General features: G+C 51.0%; 1 protein-coding gene across 3 annotated transcripts in view; it reads left to right on the forward strand.

Annotated features, from left to right (window-relative positions):
- CRACDL (CRACD like) overlaps positions 1-17,951 on the forward strand; it is a 125,184-nt gene that overhangs the window by 98,659 nt on the left and 8,574 nt on the right. For all 3 annotated transcript variants that reach the window (XR_009506406.1, XM_059942446.1, XM_059942447.1), the window contains exon 7: positions 4,378-5,950. Coding sequence is in view for 2 of the 3 variants with exons in the window: in XM_059942446.1 (XP_059798429.1) it covers positions 4,378-5,950 (1,573 nt within the window). In the remaining variant the exon portion in view is untranslated. The remainder of the gene's footprint in view (positions 1-4,377; positions 5,951-17,951) is intronic.

A 17,951-nucleotide genomic window follows, 5' to 3' on the forward strand; every position in this document is an offset into this window, starting at 1 on the left:
GACAGTGGGAAGGCAGGGGACCCAAGGCACAGAGCAGGTTCTTGGTAAGTGTTGCAGAATGAAGACCGAATGAATGAATGAATGAGTGCTTAGGCGGGGAGGGGCATATCTGATTTAGGTTGAAACCATGAGCACCCCCAGCTCCTGCGGCATGGTCACGGTCCCACGGTCCTCGCGGGGGGCGGGGCGGGGACCAGGGGCTCGAGGTCCATGTAGGGTTGTCACCTTCTCCGCTGCCCAGTGGTGCCTGCAATGCCTCATCCCCAGAGGAGCCGAGAAGCGGGGTGTGGGGTCCGCCTGGCCACAGAGAATGACGGGGCTGAGAAAGAGATGCTCATAGACCAACATCCCCTCCCTCCTTCCCTCGAGACAAGATCGTGGGGTGTTGATAAGGTACCCTGGACCAGCTCAGCACTTCAGCTGGAGGCAGTGGGCTGGGGCCTCTCGGGGATGTCAGGGACTCCCTGGAGAGAGTGGCTTTTCTTCTGGGCATGTGGAAGGCGCTTTTTAACCTCATGCCAGCAAAGTCGACTTTTGAGGGGACTAATGCTGGGAAAAGAAGGAGGCTGTGTGACCTTCAGGCTAATGTGCTCTCATGGAAACTGGGGACCTGGGTACTTGGGCAAATGCTTATCTGTCCAGTGCCTTCACAGTTAAAGGCTCAGTACTGTGGAGACTTGCAAGGCCTGGTAACTCTGACCTGCCTGTCCTCGTGTTGAGTGTAGCCACAGGACAAGGGCAAAGCCGGCTCCCTGTGGCCCCCAAGTCTGGGCTTTCTTCCCATGGGGATGCCTTCTGCCCTGGAAGGGTGTGTGTAACCAGCCATCACCTGGCCAGGATGGCCGCGGGAAGCCCATCTCATACTCCCAGTGGAAATGCAGCATTCCTTCCTGCTGCCCCCTGGGCAGAGCTGTACCTCTTTCTTTACTTTTGAACTTGACTTAGCTCTTGAAGCCCATGTTATAGAATAAGAGGAAATCTGCTTTAGGCAGTCTGGGTAAACACAGTCATTCCTTGATTTAAACTCTGTCCTTTGCACATCTTCCCCCCTTTCTGGGTCGGGCGCAGGCATGGATACATTATGTTTTTGGAGGTGTCCGTATTTTCCTGAATGCACAGAGGTGTCTGGCCGGTGGTCACCAGTGTCACTGTTGGGTCCTACGTTGGAGGCCTCTGTCCTTCAGTGTCTGCAGCCTCCTTTGCCCTTTGATCATGAGGTCCCTTCTCCTAACCATGAGGACCTTCCTCTGGGGACCACATGCTTTCAGATGTTCCTATTCTGCTCCAAGGGTGGGGAAGAGCTGCCACGCTGCCCCCTCTGCTGCCCTCCTGACCCTGGGGACTTCTGGAGGTTCCCTGTCCCTTTGGGCTTCACTGGACAGCGAGGTCCAAGTTTCCCCTGCTTCTCTGATCTCCGGTAACATTTGGGGTTTCTTTCTCCATCACCCACTCTGTCACGCCCACCCCCCGCAGACTCAGGCATCTTCAGTTTCCACTTCAGTCTCTTCTGCTGCTGCCCAAGCTCTTTCGTCCATTGGGCAGAAGAGCTGTCCACGCCCGGCCAGGCATCCTCTGCCATCAGTGGGGTAAACTCTCTACTCCACATCATGTAGGCTCTCAATCTTTTGGAGCACTGGGGAAAAAAGGGGCTTTTCTTAACCTTAAAAAATCCCATCTTGCACAGGAAAACGAACAAACAAAAAACCTTGGCTGTCAAGATTGTGATCCTTATTACAAGTTTGAAAAACATATTCAAGACTGCATTTGGTTGGATCCATCTGCCCCCACCAAAGCAGGGCCTGTGGAAGAGGAACACACGAAAGACCAACATAGTTTTTGGTTGTCTCAGCATGTTTGTTACCCTGCTGCTCAGAACCGTGCCCCGTGCATGGCTCTGGTGCAGTAGAAGTGGAATGCCCGTAAATGTTTATACTGACATCTCACCACGCCAGCTGGGCCTCATCCCAACCCAGGCAGTGCCAGGAGAGGGAATATTATTAACTCTGTTCTGTCGGGAGCAGCGTGATTAGATGACTAGCCCGAGGTCGCCTGGCTGGCAGAACTGCCAACAAGTCCCGGGTGTCAGAAACAGATGCTTCCTCTCCACACCGGCACTGCCCGTCGTGCCCATGCTCTGCCCATAGATGATGTGCATGCCGCCCAAAGACACTTTCTTTCTGGCGAGAGGAGGTAGATGAGCAGGCAGCCATGATAGAATCTCCATCTGGGTGCGGGCTGAGCAATGGGTCCCCTGCTTCCGATTCCTCGGGAGGGTTCCGGGGGGTGAAGCTGCTCTGAGGGCCCAGGGTGGGAGGCAAGGTGTGGGTGGTGGAGGTGGAGTGGGTATCCGCATCCTTCCTGCTGTCCTGGCCAGAGAGCCCAGGCTCGGGTAGGAGCCGCTTTGTTCCCTGCAAAGCCTCTGCTCAGCATCGGGGGCCACCCTCTGGAGTGCACGCTCCGTGCCAGCCTTCCTTCTGCTTGGCCTCCCACCATAACCCCTCGGAGCTGCCAGTGGCTCAGCTGGATGTGCTCAAGCCAGGCCTGCTCCTCAGCTTTATGTTGACTTAATGTGGGTTCCAATAGTTTAAAAACATGAGCCACCATCCTAAAAGGGTTTCCACATCAAGGGTTTCCCGTAGTAACAAAAGGCCAGTAACACCTTAGGAACCTGCAGCTTTTGAAAGTTCTTCTGGGGATTTCACATCTTCCCCTTTTGAAATCCAGAGGAATAGGGTTGTGCATCTTGGCAAAGCTAGCTTAGGTGTCGTCACAAACATCCCAATTATCTTGTGTTAGCAAGCAGATACCAGCTGGAAAATGTTAAAATAACAACAACAACAAAAACCTATTGCAAACACTCCCCTGGGTGTTTGCTAAAAAGAAGGAAGGAGGGCACTGCCCTTGTGCAGCAGCCTGGGTGACTCTGTAAAGTCTAAAGACAGGTCTAAAATCAGGAACTTTTAAAAAACACCAGCCTCAATGCCCTCAGCCTTTCGGTCATTTTCACATTTGCTTGTGAATGATTCATGACTACCTTGATCTCCTTTCCTTCCTAAGAGAGCAAGAACTGACTTTGTGGTTGGTAGGGAGGAAGTGGACTAAATCTAGATTCCAGAGACTTTTCGGAAGAAAAATAGCACGAGGCCGTGACTTACTGCCAAGCCAGGCAAGGCTTCCTATAGGAGTGGAATCAGAGATTGCTCTGGGGGTGCTAGTGGAGCCCTGGAGGTGTGGGGTGGAGGGCAGCCGGCCAGTCACTCAGGCCCAGAGTCTGGCACATAAAATGGCAGGGGCTTGGCTTGACCTGAGCAGGGAGTGGGAGAAACCATTTAAAACGGCAGAATAGATTGTCTATTTTATGTATAGTAGTGTGTGTATGTTAATCCCAGCCTCCTAATTTATCCCTCCCCCCACCTGAGAATCTGAAAAAGAATAGATATATGTATAACTAAATCACTTTGCTGTACACCTGAAACTCACACAACATTGTAAATCAACTACATTCCAGCATAAAATAAAAATTTTAAAAAGACAAAACGGCAGAATATAAGACTTCAAATTTAGCTGAAAAGTTTGGGCTTTATCCTGTCACCTATGGTTTGCTGTTGACCATGTTGGACATGATAGGAATCATCTTTTAGGCAAACCAGCCTGCCTTTGCTATGAGGGTGCATCCCTGGAGAGAGAAGGAATTGACAGGGGACACCGGCTCTGAGGCAGCACAGGGGGTCAGAGAGGGCAACAGCTTTGCCCCTGGGCCACCTATTAGCTCAGCCTTGGCCAAGGCAGGGACCTCTCTGAGTTCCCAGTTCTCCAAATGCAAGGAGGAAATAATAATCCTTTCCTCACTGGAGCTAATCAGGGAGTTAGTGAGATAACCGTGTCGAGCACAGAGCGTGGCAGACCTCGCTGTTGCTGGTCCCCTTCCCTTTGCTTCACTCTGTAGAGCAGTGTCCACTGGTTTCTAGCTTGGCCTCGGGAGCCTCAGGCAACATTTATTTTAACATTTATTTTAACTGTTTAACTGAGGCATAACGGCCTCAGTTCTGCTGAAAGCTGAACTTGGGAGGCAAGATTCCAAACAGACCAGTAAGGGAGGATTAAGAAAAGACAGCTGTGTGTGAATGTCCACTTGAGTGCCAGCTTTAGAGACATTCTGCTTCCCTTAAACCTAATTAAACCGTGAACAAAATGGGGAGGCCATAGGCTTTCTGGGTTTTTTTTCAGTTTTAAATTTATTTTTTCATTTCATTTAATTTTTTTGGCGGGGGCTGCATTGTGTCTTTGCTTGCACCCAGGTTTTCTCTAGTTGCTGAGAGCGGGGGCTACTCTGTTCGTCCTAATGATGCTGTCTTTTGCCCACTTTATTTCTCTTAGAGAGCGCAATCCGAATCCCTGAGCGATCTGACGTGTACCCCAGAGGAGGAGGAATACGACGAGAAGCCGCTACCCAAAGTCAGCACGGAGGAGAAGCCCAGTTCTGGGCAGCAGGAGGGGGGACAGGACAGAGGCGCCGAGCCTGGGGGGCAGGCGACCATGCTGCCACCTGCGGGGCTCCGTGCGCGGCGGGCGCGCCTGCAGCACTGCCCAGCGTTCACCGCCAGCACCGAGGAGGAGAACCCCCCGGGGGAGAACCCCTCCAGCCGTCTGGCCACCCCGGAGGTCATGGAGGTCACAGAGCCCGTGTGGAGCCCAGCCCCCCGCTCGGAGTCCCCGTCTTGGCCAGAAGGCTCTCCGCACCGTCACCCTAATCCCGACAGCGAAAGCCCTAGGGAGGCACTGTCCCTGGAAACCCGGTGTCCCCCCGGCGGGGACACCGCGGACGAGGTGGTTTGTGCTTCGGAAGACGTCGAGGGTCGGTTATCTCCCTGCAATCCCGAGGGGGACATGACCCCTCCCGAGCCCGGCCCCATAGCCACCCCGGAGACGCTCTCTGGTCCCGACGGGCCAGACCACACCGGCCCAAAGGAGGTGCGGCTGACCCTGGACGCGCCGTGTCCCGAGGGCGCAGGGCCAGAAGCCCCCGCCCCCAGCCCGCCGGCCCCCAAGAGCTGCTTGAAGCACAAGGCCTCGGCCGCGACAGCGAACGCGAGCCTCGGCGCGGCCCCCTCACCGCCTGCCTCCGAGGCGCCTGCAGAGGAGCCCGCACCCCGATCCCTGGACCAGGAGGCGGCGCCCCCGGAGCCCCCCAGGGCCGAGCGGGAGGGGTCCCCCACGGAGGCGGCGGCGCCGGAGCGCAAGATGGAGCGAGGAGGCCGCGAGGCGCGGGCCGCCAAAAAGTTCTCGGTGTCGTCGGGCCGCGAGTGGCCGCGCGCGGGGGGCCGCCTGCTGGAGCCCCGAGGCCCCGCCGTCCGGCTGCCGCTTCTCAGGAGCGGTCCGGCCTGGAAGAGCGAGGCCGCCCTCGAGGACCTCCCGGCGCCCGCCGAGCCCCAGGGCCCGAAGCCCGGCCCTCGGAAGCCGCCCGCCCCGGCCGAGCGTGGCTCTCCGGACGCGGCCACCGCGGACCCCGGCCCAGCCGCCCGGGAGAGGCCCGCGGGCGGGGACGGAAGCCCCTTCCCCGTCAAGCTCCGCTCCACGTCTCTGTCCTTCAAACACAGAGAAGCGCCCTGCCCGGAGGGGAGGGGAATCAAGAGGTACAGCGCGGAGGTCAGGCTGGAGAAAGGAGAGCTGACCTTGCTCTCCAGGAACGACAAGGGTCCGCCCGGGACGGGCCCGGCCGCCCGAGGCGCCAGGTCTCCCAACGAGCCGGGGAAGGCGAAGACCCGGTCCGCCGAGCAGCTCAGCTCCAAGCCGCCCCTGCCCAGGAAGCCGCTGCTGCAGGCCCTCACCCTCCCCCAGCTGCCCGCGCCCCCCGACGCCAGCCCCCGGGACCCCGAGAAGGTAGGGCCGCCTGCCGACCCCAGGAAGGAGAGCCAGGCGGCGGAGAGGAAGTCGCCCCACAGGGCAGCTGGTAAGAGGCCCGCGTGGAGCAGCCTGGGGAGGGTGTTTGCGAAGGGTCAGGGCCATGGGGAAGTCAGGTCAGTTGGAATGTCTTGCTGGACGTCTGCAAGGTATTGATATATAAATGCATTGGGTAAAAACCTTGCCGGGGAACTGGAGGAAAAGTCAAAATTCCTGTTGGTACCACCAACATGTTTGATCAAGAGTTAGGAATAGAGACTGGGGAAGGGAAACAAATATCAGGGTTTTGTGTAAGTTCTGAGAAGTCAGGAAAATGTAGAAACTCGTTTTGCAGCGTCTTCCGGGAGGAGCTGGGCCCCTCAGTGGATCACTCAGATGCTTCTTCCTCCAGAGGGGTATCCCTCCTGGGCAATGTGTGCTCTCACGGGTGGAGGCCCTCCTGGGGCCTCACCTGGTTCTTGGTTATAAATGAAGCATCTGGCTCCACTGTCACTTAGCGTCATTCCGACCTTTCCCCCAAAGGAAGACTTTCATCCTGTTTAATAATAATCAGGCTCACAGGGCCCAGCCTCACACAGGAAGAGTCCCATCTATTGGAGTCACGAGTCTTCGTAAAATCTGAGTTCTTCATCAGGTGGGCCTGAACTGTCCCAAAAGGGAGATGGTGTTAAGATTGGGGCAGAATGTAAGTATCTTGTAAAGCAACTGTCTTTTAAAATGAGTAGAGACAAAATAGATGACCTTTCTCTGTCTTTGACATTTGTCACTTTATATAGTGTTTCAGATGGAATCTGTTGGAAACGGGTATTTTCAGTGGTGCTAAAGAATCTCCCGTTTCTGGTTTCTTTTATTGATGGAAATCAGTGTACCAAAAATGGAACTAGACATGCAAGTCGTGTGTGTGTGTGTGTGTGTGTGTGTGTGTGTGTGTGTGTGATGGGAGCACTAAGAAGAAATTTTCCATGGCAGATTTTATAAAACAACACAACTTTCAGGATATTTTAAGTGGCTGCTCTAAGTTCAGGACTCTGTTTAATCACTGAATTGTGGAACAGAGAGGAAATAGAACCCAGTTCTCTTAGGGACCCCCCACCTTAAAAGGAGGATGAAAGGCACACACAAAGACAGGTTTAAAGACATTCTAGTCTTTTGTGTCTTCTTCCTAGGAAGTTAGTAAAAGTGCAGTGTATAAAGGGCTCTAAATTCTTAAGGCGATACCCAAAGATGCAGGCGATTCCAGGGAGAAGTTTCGGGAAAACGCCCCCAGAAGAGCCGGCATGTGCAGCCTTCCTGATCCAGGCCCCTTGGCTCCGCTGTGATTTGCTGTTGCTGCTGCTGCTACATTAGGATAATCAGTGAGGGAACTTTGGGGGAGGTTCAAGCTGTAGCTGATTATCCACTCTGCAAATTTCCAGGTTATTGAAGCTATTATAGAGGGATTCAAAAAGCCATTGAAATAGCCAGGGCGGAGGAGGGTGCAGATAAAAACCCGACATCAGCACCATCCACCTTCGTGGGCTAGAACTGAAGATGTCTCTCGCAGGCTTGCTGAATGAAGAGAACTTAAAGACAGGATACTCAGATTCATGGTTAGATCTGGAAAAGAAGCTTCAGAGGGCGATGCTTGACAGATTGATAATTTATAACTTCCTCAGCTTAAGCTGTGAGAGTCAGGCTTTGTTCACTGTCAACTGGCTGGAATGGTCTGTAGTTAGAGAGCTTCTGTTTTTTCTTTTGATTTGTAAAATACAATATAATATTTATTAACAGCTTTGCTTAAATAGAAGAGAATTGTGTTGTCCGACTAGCTTTATTAGCACTCCCTAAGCCACAGAAGTAACTGACTCAGATGAATTCTGGAGTGGAAGAATCTAGGTTGCTTTAGGGGGCAAGGGTAATGATTTTCATTTCGATGCAAAGAGAGGAGATAATTCTTACATTCTGTTGGGAACCGACCCTCCCAGGGTGGATGGTATTTGAGGGACGGGAGCCAGGCAGGCTGGGGCTGCTGTCTGGTGCCCCCTGGGACCGTGGGGTCTGGGGGCTGTCTCCTGCAGGCCAGAGCGGAATCTCAGAGCCCCAGGCTCCCAGAGCCCATCAGTGAAGCAGCCTCCACCCCTTCCCCAGACCCTGGGTCTGCTTGTGGTTCAATTCGTTATTATTTCTGCTCTCGTTCTCATGGCTCCCAAATTATAGCAGCTGAAGGCAATTAAATTCATATAAAACATACAGATAATAAAATGTTGTAATAACAGTATTACCCAGTTTTCCAGGAAGGCCTAATTATTGCTGTTTATTATCTCGTGGTGGCAGGTGCTTTTACCCAGAGCTCCCAGATGGGCTGCCATCTCCCCTGCCCCCCTTCCAGGGGTGAGCACCATAAAGCTGGGTTATGGAGGTGTCCCAGATGGGCACAGTGCCATCTCGGGGACTCCAGCTACTCTGTCCCAGCACTCCTGCTGCTTCCCCCACCTGCCCCCTACACCCTGTCTTCCTTCCTTGAAGATGGAGAGACCCCGGGGGTGTGGGATTCGGGGAGGATAAGGTGGTTGTTGGCAATAAACAGAGGAGCCCAGCTTGCCGACCGGGCTGAGCCTCACAGGGCACCTTGGGGTGGTCGCTGTGAACCCAGTACATTTGTGCTCGTTGCCGCAAAGGAGACCACCCAGTCTGCTCACTCGCCGTAGGAGGTGAATGGCCCTGGCTTATCAGCCCTGATCATGTGTGCAGACACTCCCCATCCTCCTGTTGGGCCAATCCGTCCCAGTCTAAATCACCAGTCTGGAAGCAGCTTCCTGCGCACAGGATTAGAACTGGAACAGGAAAAATGGTGAAATACACAAAACATAGAGAAAAAAGTAGTCGTCCGTAGGTCCACTCTCTGGATGTTATCCCTGTTGGCCTTCCTTCTAGTCTCCTGTGTGTGTGTGTGTGTGTGTGTGTGTGTGTGTGTGTGTGTTTTATTTGCTATGTAGTGGTGGACACTTGTTGGCTATTTTGGAGAGAAGCTGGACAAAGCGCTGTTCTCACCAGGGGCCTCATTTGATAACCAGCCTCTGCCCCTAGTCCATGCTCGTTCCCTCCAGACCGGGCTGGTGACAGTGGCACACCAGGTCCTGGAGCCAGTCCCCACTTATTCGTGCATATTCGTTCTTTCAACAAACATTGATGTACTCCTGCCACGCGCACTGCACTGTGCTGGCCCCAAAAGGTGGTCAGGAAGAGCACGCCAGCCTCGCTGTCCGGGAGCTTAGGGGCCTGGGGAGGCAGGTGGTGGCGACTGTAGGTAGATGCCCATCTTTCTTTGGATGGCAGGGAGATTTTCTGGAGGAAATGAGCTCAAAAAGACTGTCACCGTCTCTAACGACAAAGTTATTTCAGTGTATTCAAGTTCATTTGAGTAGAATACAAGGAGTTTGGTGGGATTTTGTGTTGGTTGTTTTTTTTTTTTGTATAAAAAAATATATATATATATACAGGTCTTTTATTCTTAAAGAAAAGCAACTTTGTTCACACCTGCCTTTCTTTTTAGCCTTATCCGTACCCTCATGGTCCCTTCCTGGCAAGTGTGGTCCACACCCTGGGCCTCCATTTCCCCGCCTTCCCTGTGCTCCTCAGACCGTGTACATCCGCTCATCCTTGCTGGCCTCCCAGTGGGATCACTCTCCTCGGCTAGGACACCCCCGTAGCAGAGCCCGTAGTGAAGCCACACCCCCTCAACAGTCATGCTGGTGGTCCTACAGGTTCCCTTCCCTCAGCACTCTGCCCCTCAGGTGGTCCTGGTCATAAGAGTGCAGAGCAATGCAGAGGCTGAATCCCGGCTTTCTAGCCAGAGAATCTTGGGGTGTGAAGAACCACAGAAGGGAGACACCTGAGAAGGGTCCTTCACATACAGGTATGAAATCCTGGGCTTGGCCCTGAGATGCACCTGCAGATCAGCACAGAAGAACCTTTGAGAATTTTAACAGGACCAAGTCTCAACATAATACTCAAAATGTTTAGGATACAAACCAAAATTATTCAACCTACAGAGTACCATGAAAACCAAAAAAATTCTCAAAGAAAGAGGCAATCAACAAGCATCAACCCTGAGATGATCCAAAGGTTGGAATTATTAGAGAAAGATGTTAAAGCAACTGTTATACCATGGTTCCAAGATGTAAGGGTGAGCACTCTTGAAACAAATGGAAAGATTCTCTGTAAACAAATAGAAGCTATTTTTTTTTTTAAAGTGGATTTTTTTTTAATTAATTAATTTTATTTTTGGCTGTGTTGGGTCTTCGTTTCTGTGCGAGGGCTTTCTCTAGTTGCGGCAAGCGGGGGCCACTCTTCATCGCAGTGCGCGGGCCTCTCACTGTCGCGGCCTCTCTTGTTACGGAGCACAGGCTCCAGACGCGCAGGCTCAGTAGTTATGGCTCACGGGCCTAGTTGCTCCGCGGCACGTGGGATCTTCCCAGACCAGAGCTCGAACCCGTGTCCCCTGCATTGGCAGGCAGATTCTCAACCACTGCGCCACCAGGGAAGCCCGAAGCTATTTTAAAAAGCCAAAGAGAAATTTTAGAACAGGAAAATATGATAACAGAAATTAAAAATTCATTGGAAGAGTTCACTAGGAGAATGGAGGTGTTAGAAGAAAGGGTCAGTGAACTTAAAGATAGATCGATAGAAAACATCCTGAACACAAAGAGAAAAAAAGATTTTTAAAAAAGCCTTGGGGGCCAGAGCAACAATATTAAAAAGTCTAACACTCATGTCATAGGAGTCCAAGAGAAGAGGAGAAACAGATTTGAATAGAAAAAAATATCTGAAGAAATAATGACTGAAAACTTCCTACATTTTGGAAAAACAAATTTACAGATCCACGGAGCTCAGGCAAATTACTTTTGCACCCTTGTAGAAAATGTGGCCATATCGTTTGGTTTTACTTCACCTTTTCAACAAATGGTTGTGGAGCATGTGAACATCCATATGCAAAAACGTGAACTTTGACCAAAGTCTCACATCATATACAAAAATTAACTCAAAGGATTCACTGACTTGCAAGTAAAATGAGGGGACCTCCCTGTGGCTAAGACTCTGTGGCTAAGACTCTGTGCTCCCAATGCAGGGGGCCTGGGTTCAATCTCTGGTCAGGAAACTAGATCCCACATGCTGCAGCTAAGACCCAGTGCAGCCAAATAAATAAATAAATATATTTTTTAAAAAGGTAAAATGAAACTATAAAACTTGTAGGAACTTAGGAAAAAAATTTTGGAGCATAGGACTAGGCAAAGAGTTTTAGACTTGACATCAAAGCATAATCCATGAAAGGAAAAATTGATGAATTGGACTTAAGAATTTAAAACTTTTGCTCTGCCAAAGACCCCATTAAGAGGATGAAAAGACAAGCTACGCGTTATGAGAAAATACCTGCAAGCCGTATATCCAGTGAAGGACTGATATCTAAAATATATAAAGTAGTCTCAAAACTCAACAGTACAAAACCAAAAATACATTAGAAAATGGGCGAAAGGTATGAATAGATATTTCACCAGAGAGAATATACAGATGGCAGATAAGCACATGAAAGATACTCATCATCATTAACCATTAGAGAAACACCAGTAAAAACCCATAATGAGATACCATCACACGCATGTTAGAATGGCTAAAATTAAAAATGCTGATAATACCATGTGCCCAGGGGGTTGCGGGACAACTGGAATTCTCACGCATTGCTAGTGGAAATGCACAACAGTACAGTCACTTTGTTTTTGTTTTTTGTTTTTATTATTTATTTATTTATTTGGCTGTGCCAGGTCTTATTGCGGCCAGCAGGCTCCTTAATTGGGGCACGCGAACTCTTAGTTGTGGCATGCGTGTGGGATCTAGTTCCCTGACCAGGGATCAAACCCGGGCCCCCTGCATTGGGAGCGTGGAGGCTTAGCCACTGGACCACCAGGGAAGTCCCTGGTACAGTCACTTTGGAAAACAATTTGGCAGCTTCTTACAAAATTAAAAGTACACTTACCTTACAGCCCACCAATCCCACTTCTAGGTATTTATCCTAGATAAAGGAAAACTTAGGTTACACAAAAGCCTGAACACAAATGTTTATAGCAGCATTATTCATAATCATCAAAAACTAGACACAACCCAAATATCCCTCAACTGGCCAGTGGATAAACAGCCCACACAATGGAATATTAGTCAGCAGTAAAAAGGAATGAACTGTTGACACACACGATAACAGATGGATCTTAAATGCATATGCCAAGTGAAAGTAGCCAGTCTCAAAAGATTATCAACTGTAGGATTCCATTTATATGATGTCTGAAAGAGGCAACAATACAGAGACAGAGCAGATCAGCAGATGTCAGGGTTTGGGAGTAGAGGTGGGGTCTGACTACAAAGGGGTAGTACCAGGGAATTTTGTGGGGTGTTGATATTGTTCTGCAGCCCATTTGTGATGGTTGTTAGAAGAATCTAAGCATGTGTTCAAACTCAGAACTGTATGACAGAAAAGATGAATTTCACTATATGTAAATTTTAAAATAATCTTTTAAATGGCACAAAAAATAAGTAGTAGCCTCCTTTCCACCCACCTCTGAACCTCTAATCGCACACACACACACACACACACACACACACACACACTCACTCAGAAGGAACCACACTAACAGATTCATCCCAGCTCTTTTCCCATGGCCATTGCGGTCATAGCTACATCAATGTTGATATATAGGCACAGCAGTCCTTTTTTAAAAATCACAGAAATGCATGTTGGCTTGCAATTAGATGTTTTCAGTCTACAATAAAGACTGGACGGACTTCCCTGGTGGTGCAGTGGTTGAGAAGCTGCCTGCCAATGCAGGGGACACGGGTTCGAGCCCTGGTCTGGGAAGATCCCACATGCCGCGGAGCAACTAGGCCCGTGAGCCACAACTACTGAGCCTGCGTGTCTGGAGCCTGTGCTCCACAACGGGAGAGGCCGCGACAGTGAGAGGCCCGTGCACCGCGATGAAGAGTGGCCCCCACTTGCCGCAACTGGGGAAAGCCCTCGCACAGAAACGAAGACCCAACACAGCCAAAAATAAATAAATTAATTAATAAATAAATTAAAAAAAAAAAAAAGACTGGGCATCTTTTCTGATGAGAATGAGCCACTTGTCCTCATTCTTTTTAAGGGCTACAGAGTACATGTACCATATTTTATTTAGCCATTCCCCTACTGAAGGGAGTTCCGATTGTTTTGAGGTTTTTTTCCCTTTTGCTAACAGTGGTGCAGTCACCCTCCGTGTTTGTTTTAGCTCTGTGTATTCACACAGTTGTTTCTCCAGGCTAGATTCTTTTTTGTCTTCTTCTTTTTTTTTCTTTTTTGACTGCGCTCTGTGGCTTATGGGAGCTTAGTTCCCCGACCAAGGATTGTACCCCGGCTCTTGGCAGTGAAAGTGTGGAGTCCCAACCACTGGATGGCCAGGGAATTCCATATCTAGGCTAGATTCTTAAAAGTGGGTTTTCTGGCTCACAGAGCTTGTGAAGTTTTAATTTAATAGACAACTTCAAATGATCCTCCGTAAAGGTTGTACCAGTTTACACTTCTAAGAGCAGAGTAGAGGCTATTTCTCCACCCCCTCATCAGCACTAGGTGTTATCAGTCTATTTTTAATTTCTTTTTTTTCAATCTGATGGTTGAAGAATGTCAGTCGTGTTTTACACCTTGGTCAGCAGGTCCTGGTCATCCTAATGTGACATGTCTTTATCCTCGCCCCCTGCACCCAGGTCAGCCCTCAGCAACCTTTAACCTGACACCTGCAGCACCTCCTCCCCCCAGCTCTCCTCTCACCCTCTCTTCCCAAGTCGTGGGTCTAACCGCGGAGCTTTCCTCTTTAAAACGTCCCGATGCCTTCCCATTATATTTAGAATAAAATTCAAAGTCCTGCGTGAGGCATTTAAGGCTTCTTAGATTCTGGCCAAAATCAACATTTCTGCCTTCCCAAGTTCATCTGCCACTCCTTCCCTCCCTCTGATATCTCCAGCCCCACCCCTGCCACCAGGTCCCTGAGAACATCAGGGGCTTTGATTCTGGCAGTGTCTGTGCCTGGGGGAGGGGCGGGGCTCCTGGCCTGCAGTGGGTGGCCCTCAGCCGAGCGTGTGTGACCAGGTGCTGGGACAAGGCTGGGAAGCAAGGCAGGCAGAGCTTGCAACCCAGAAGAGCCTGGGTTTGGAGGTTTGACTCCGAGGTCCACCCCTCAGGGGCTGTGGGATTCGGAGCCATTGCGTTTCTCAACCTCTGTGTCTTAACTTCCTCCTTTGTAAAATGAGGTTAGTAGTAACTCGCGGGGCAGCAAGAGCATTTTCACTGCCAACCGTGATACAGTCTCACAGGGTACAAGTCATACTTCCCTAAGGAGGTACCGAAACCTCCTCTGGGCGGCGGAGACCAGCGTGCGAGCGTGGGACTCTCCTGTCCCGGTTCTGCTGAAGGCACCGCTGCGTAGATGTGAGACCCCAGAGAGAACGTGTGCAGAATACTGTGGGAGTCACGGACCACTACCACCTCCCTGAGTGTACACAGGGGTCCTAAGAGGGGAGAGGAAGAGAGAGCGTTTGCAGGGGTCACAGCTGCAGTTCTGTGAGTCCTCAGCTCAACAGGGTGGCACCAGGGGAGCCTCCCTCATCCCGAGGGGGCCTCCCACGGGACAGGGACGGGGCGCAGGGACTCTGGGGACAGGAGCCGGTGTGGGTGGAGGGGAGCTGAGCTAGCCGGGGAGGGTGGGTGGTGGGTGGGAATCTCTCAGAGTCAGTTTGGGACTCTGCCAGATGCACCCAGGACACAGCCCACCCGGACAGTGGCAGGCGCCAATCACAGGAGAGCTCTGCCTGCCCCCCACCCCCTCCTTCCCAGACCCCCAGCCCCTGGGAAAGGACCCCCCCACCCCCAGCTCAGACGCCCTGCATTCGGGGGGGCAGGAGACAACACTGACTCAGCCCAGAGGTGACACCGTGTTCTGAAGTGACCGCAGTAAAACTTAGGCCAAAAGACTTGCCCAGAGGCAGCTGGCATGTGACCCGGGGGGCTGGGGGGAAGCGGCGTTTGGGGCCGTGTAGACCACCTTTGCGTCCAGTATCTTCACTGTAATGCTCTGGGGGGCGGGTATCAACGGGGGGTGGCTGTGTGCTCCAGAGGACACGTGGCAGTATCTGGAGACATGGTCGAATGTCACAACTACAGTGCGAGGAAGGGAGATACCACCAGCATCTAGTGGGAGGAGGCTAAACGTCCTACAATGCACAGGACAGGCCCCCAGCGCCCCCCAGCCGAGAATTATCCAGCCCCAAGCCTCGGTAGTGCCAGGGTGAGTAACGGTTGCTTGTCACTCCGTGATAAGCAATGATGGGAGGGCATGACGTGTGGGAAAGTTGTGGGGTCATTCCCCTTAATATGATATGGTGTGCGATGTAGTGAATGAAGGTTAGGGATCCAGAGGCCTGTGTCCAATGCCCCCTTGGTGACACATTGGCTGTGTCACCTTGAGCAAGTCCTCTACACAGTGAAACTCTGTGTTTCCATCTCTGAAATGGGGATTGAAAGTATTCTATGTTACAAGGCGAGTTGTGAGGGTCATTATGAATATGATACTGCTCTGAAAACTGAGACCTAGTAACCCTTAGCTGTTAATATTTCTTGAGTGATGAATCAGGGAAAGGTCCCTACCTGTCTGGGGTTGGGAGGGGGGGGTGTAATAGAGGAGGGCAGATCCAAGCTCCGTGGACAAGAGCCATCCCTCCACTGATTGGCCACTCGGTGGCCACTCAAGACAGAATTCCACTCGAGACAGAATTCCAGCTGTTCCTGGAGAGCCACCAGGAATCCAAGGTGGGGTGACTGTTTACATTCTGAATTGTAGGAGGATGCCGTGTAATATAATAATTTCACTACTCTTCCTCCTTTGCTGAGCTCAAAGTTATTTTCGAATTACAGTGCCTTTCCATCCCCATATGCTTATAAGGTCCCAGTTATATCACCTGGCAGGTAATGGAGACCAGCTGTCTCTGTGCTCAGAGAAGGACTTTGGTCATTGCCTTCTTGGAGACGGTCTTAATTGCACACACAGTGGTGGGTGAGCAAATGGACTTTCAATCTAAGCTCCTCCATCACAACTCTGTGCCCTTGGAGCCTGTCGCTGGCTTCCTGGTCACCACCGTGAGGTGTGGGGTTCAGGCTGGACACTGGGACAAGGTCTGCCAGCCTTCACATGCTGAGGCCCAGGCTTAGCCCCTGAACTCAAGCAAAGAGCCTGGCCAAGTGTCTGACCCTTGGGCCCCACCCCCAGTACACATGTCTGCCCGTGATCAGATGCCCGGCCCTGCACATCCAAATCAGGTCAATGAGTAGGTCAAGGGAAGGTAGGTTTCAGGGGAGCTGGGGTGACGAGATCCCAGCAGTGCCTCCTGACTTAGAAGGAGGGAAAGGGGTAAGGACCGTTTAGCCCTGGTGGCCGAGAAAGAGGCTCTCAGATGCAGTGGCTCTCCTCCCTGAGAGCTGCATTTCGCCACTGAGTTTAGAGAGGCAGGTTCTCTGCCCTTGCTGATCTGTGGTCTTATTTAGGAGAGGAAATGGAAGCAGGAAGAGGGATTCAGGGTAAGCCATTGGAGAATGGAAGAGCAAGAGTAGGGGGGTGGAGGGCAGCGGTCGAAAAAGCAGGTGGTCCCAGAACTCCAGGTGCATGGAGGCCCGAAGGGAAGTGAAGAGGATGGGAAGGGAGCTAGATCCTTCTCCAGGTCACTATCCAAGCACCGCCTGAGTTGTGATTATCTTAGAATGGCTTTTGTGTTTTGGTTTTGGTTTTTTGCTTTTGATTGGAGAATGATATACATGCAAGGACGGGCACGTGCTGCTCAATGAATTTTCAGACACGGAACACACTCCAGACCAAGAAACAGAATGAGACCAGTGCCCGGAGGCCCCTCGGTGCCCCTTCCAGTGGGCTCTGGAGCTCATTCCTGGACCGTGGCCGCGTGTCAGCAGTGGAAGGACCCCTCTGTCCCTGGTGGCTCTGGTAGGAGAGCCTGCGTGCCTGCGCTGGAGGGGTGCACTGGGTTACAGACATCCTTCCTCTCTGTAGACTCAGCATCTCCCACGGGGCCTGTGCTCACCCAGTACAGTTGATTCTTGTTTTTCACGGTAGCTGCATTCTATAAAGTCACCGCAACACTGAATTAGCGAGTCATGAACCATCGCTCCAGGGGGAATAAAGGGTTAGGTTCCTGTGAGCACGCAATCACAACATTTTTCTCAAGTGATTGATACATAACCTTGATTTATGTGTGTTTCTGTTTTCTCAAGTGATTGATACATAACCTTGTTTTATGTGTGTTTCTCCTCCAATCACAACATTTTTCTCAAGTGATTGATACATAACCTTGTTTTATGCGTGTTTCTGTTTAAAGGCAGCTTATTTAATATGTATTGTTGATTCATGAGCATCCAACTCCCAGCCAACAGCAGTATAACTCACACCTGAATGAAACTCATCTGACACACGTATCTTCTCCATAACACACACCACTGCCTTCTCGTGCTTATGGGCACCAGACAGCACTTCAGTAGATATGCGGGATATTTTTGACAGTAAAATCACCAAGAAAAAACACAAAAGTGCAAAAAATGTGACCCTAAGTACACTGTGAAAGGACCCTTGTTTACAGCCTGAGAGCAGAAACATGAAAGAAGCATCCCCTTGTTCCACATCCGCTGGGAACGTGTTCATCCCAGGACTCAAAGTTTTCATTGCTCTGTGCACGTCTGCAAATGACCATGAAGGGTCAGGACTATTGATTTTGGGGGTTATAAATACGTTTTAGCGAGTAGGCGAATTGTCAAATACAGAATTCCTGGACGAGGGCTGACTATGTTTGTTGGATGAACAGAGGAAGGAATGGTAGGTTTCCTTCGGAGGTGGAGCTAGGACACAGCCGCGTCGCAATTATTAAAAATGGGGGCTTTCTCTGCCAGAAACCCTTTCTCATTCTTAAAATGCTCGGCACGGCTTTACAAATGCTCACGT

The sequence above is a fragment of the Balaenoptera ricei genome, chromosome 13 (assembly GCF_028023285.1).
Source record: "Balaenoptera ricei isolate mBalRic1 chromosome 13, mBalRic1.hap2, whole genome shotgun sequence".
NCBI classification, from domain to species: domain Eukaryota; kingdom Metazoa; phylum Chordata; class Mammalia; order Artiodactyla; family Balaenopteridae; genus Balaenoptera; species Balaenoptera ricei.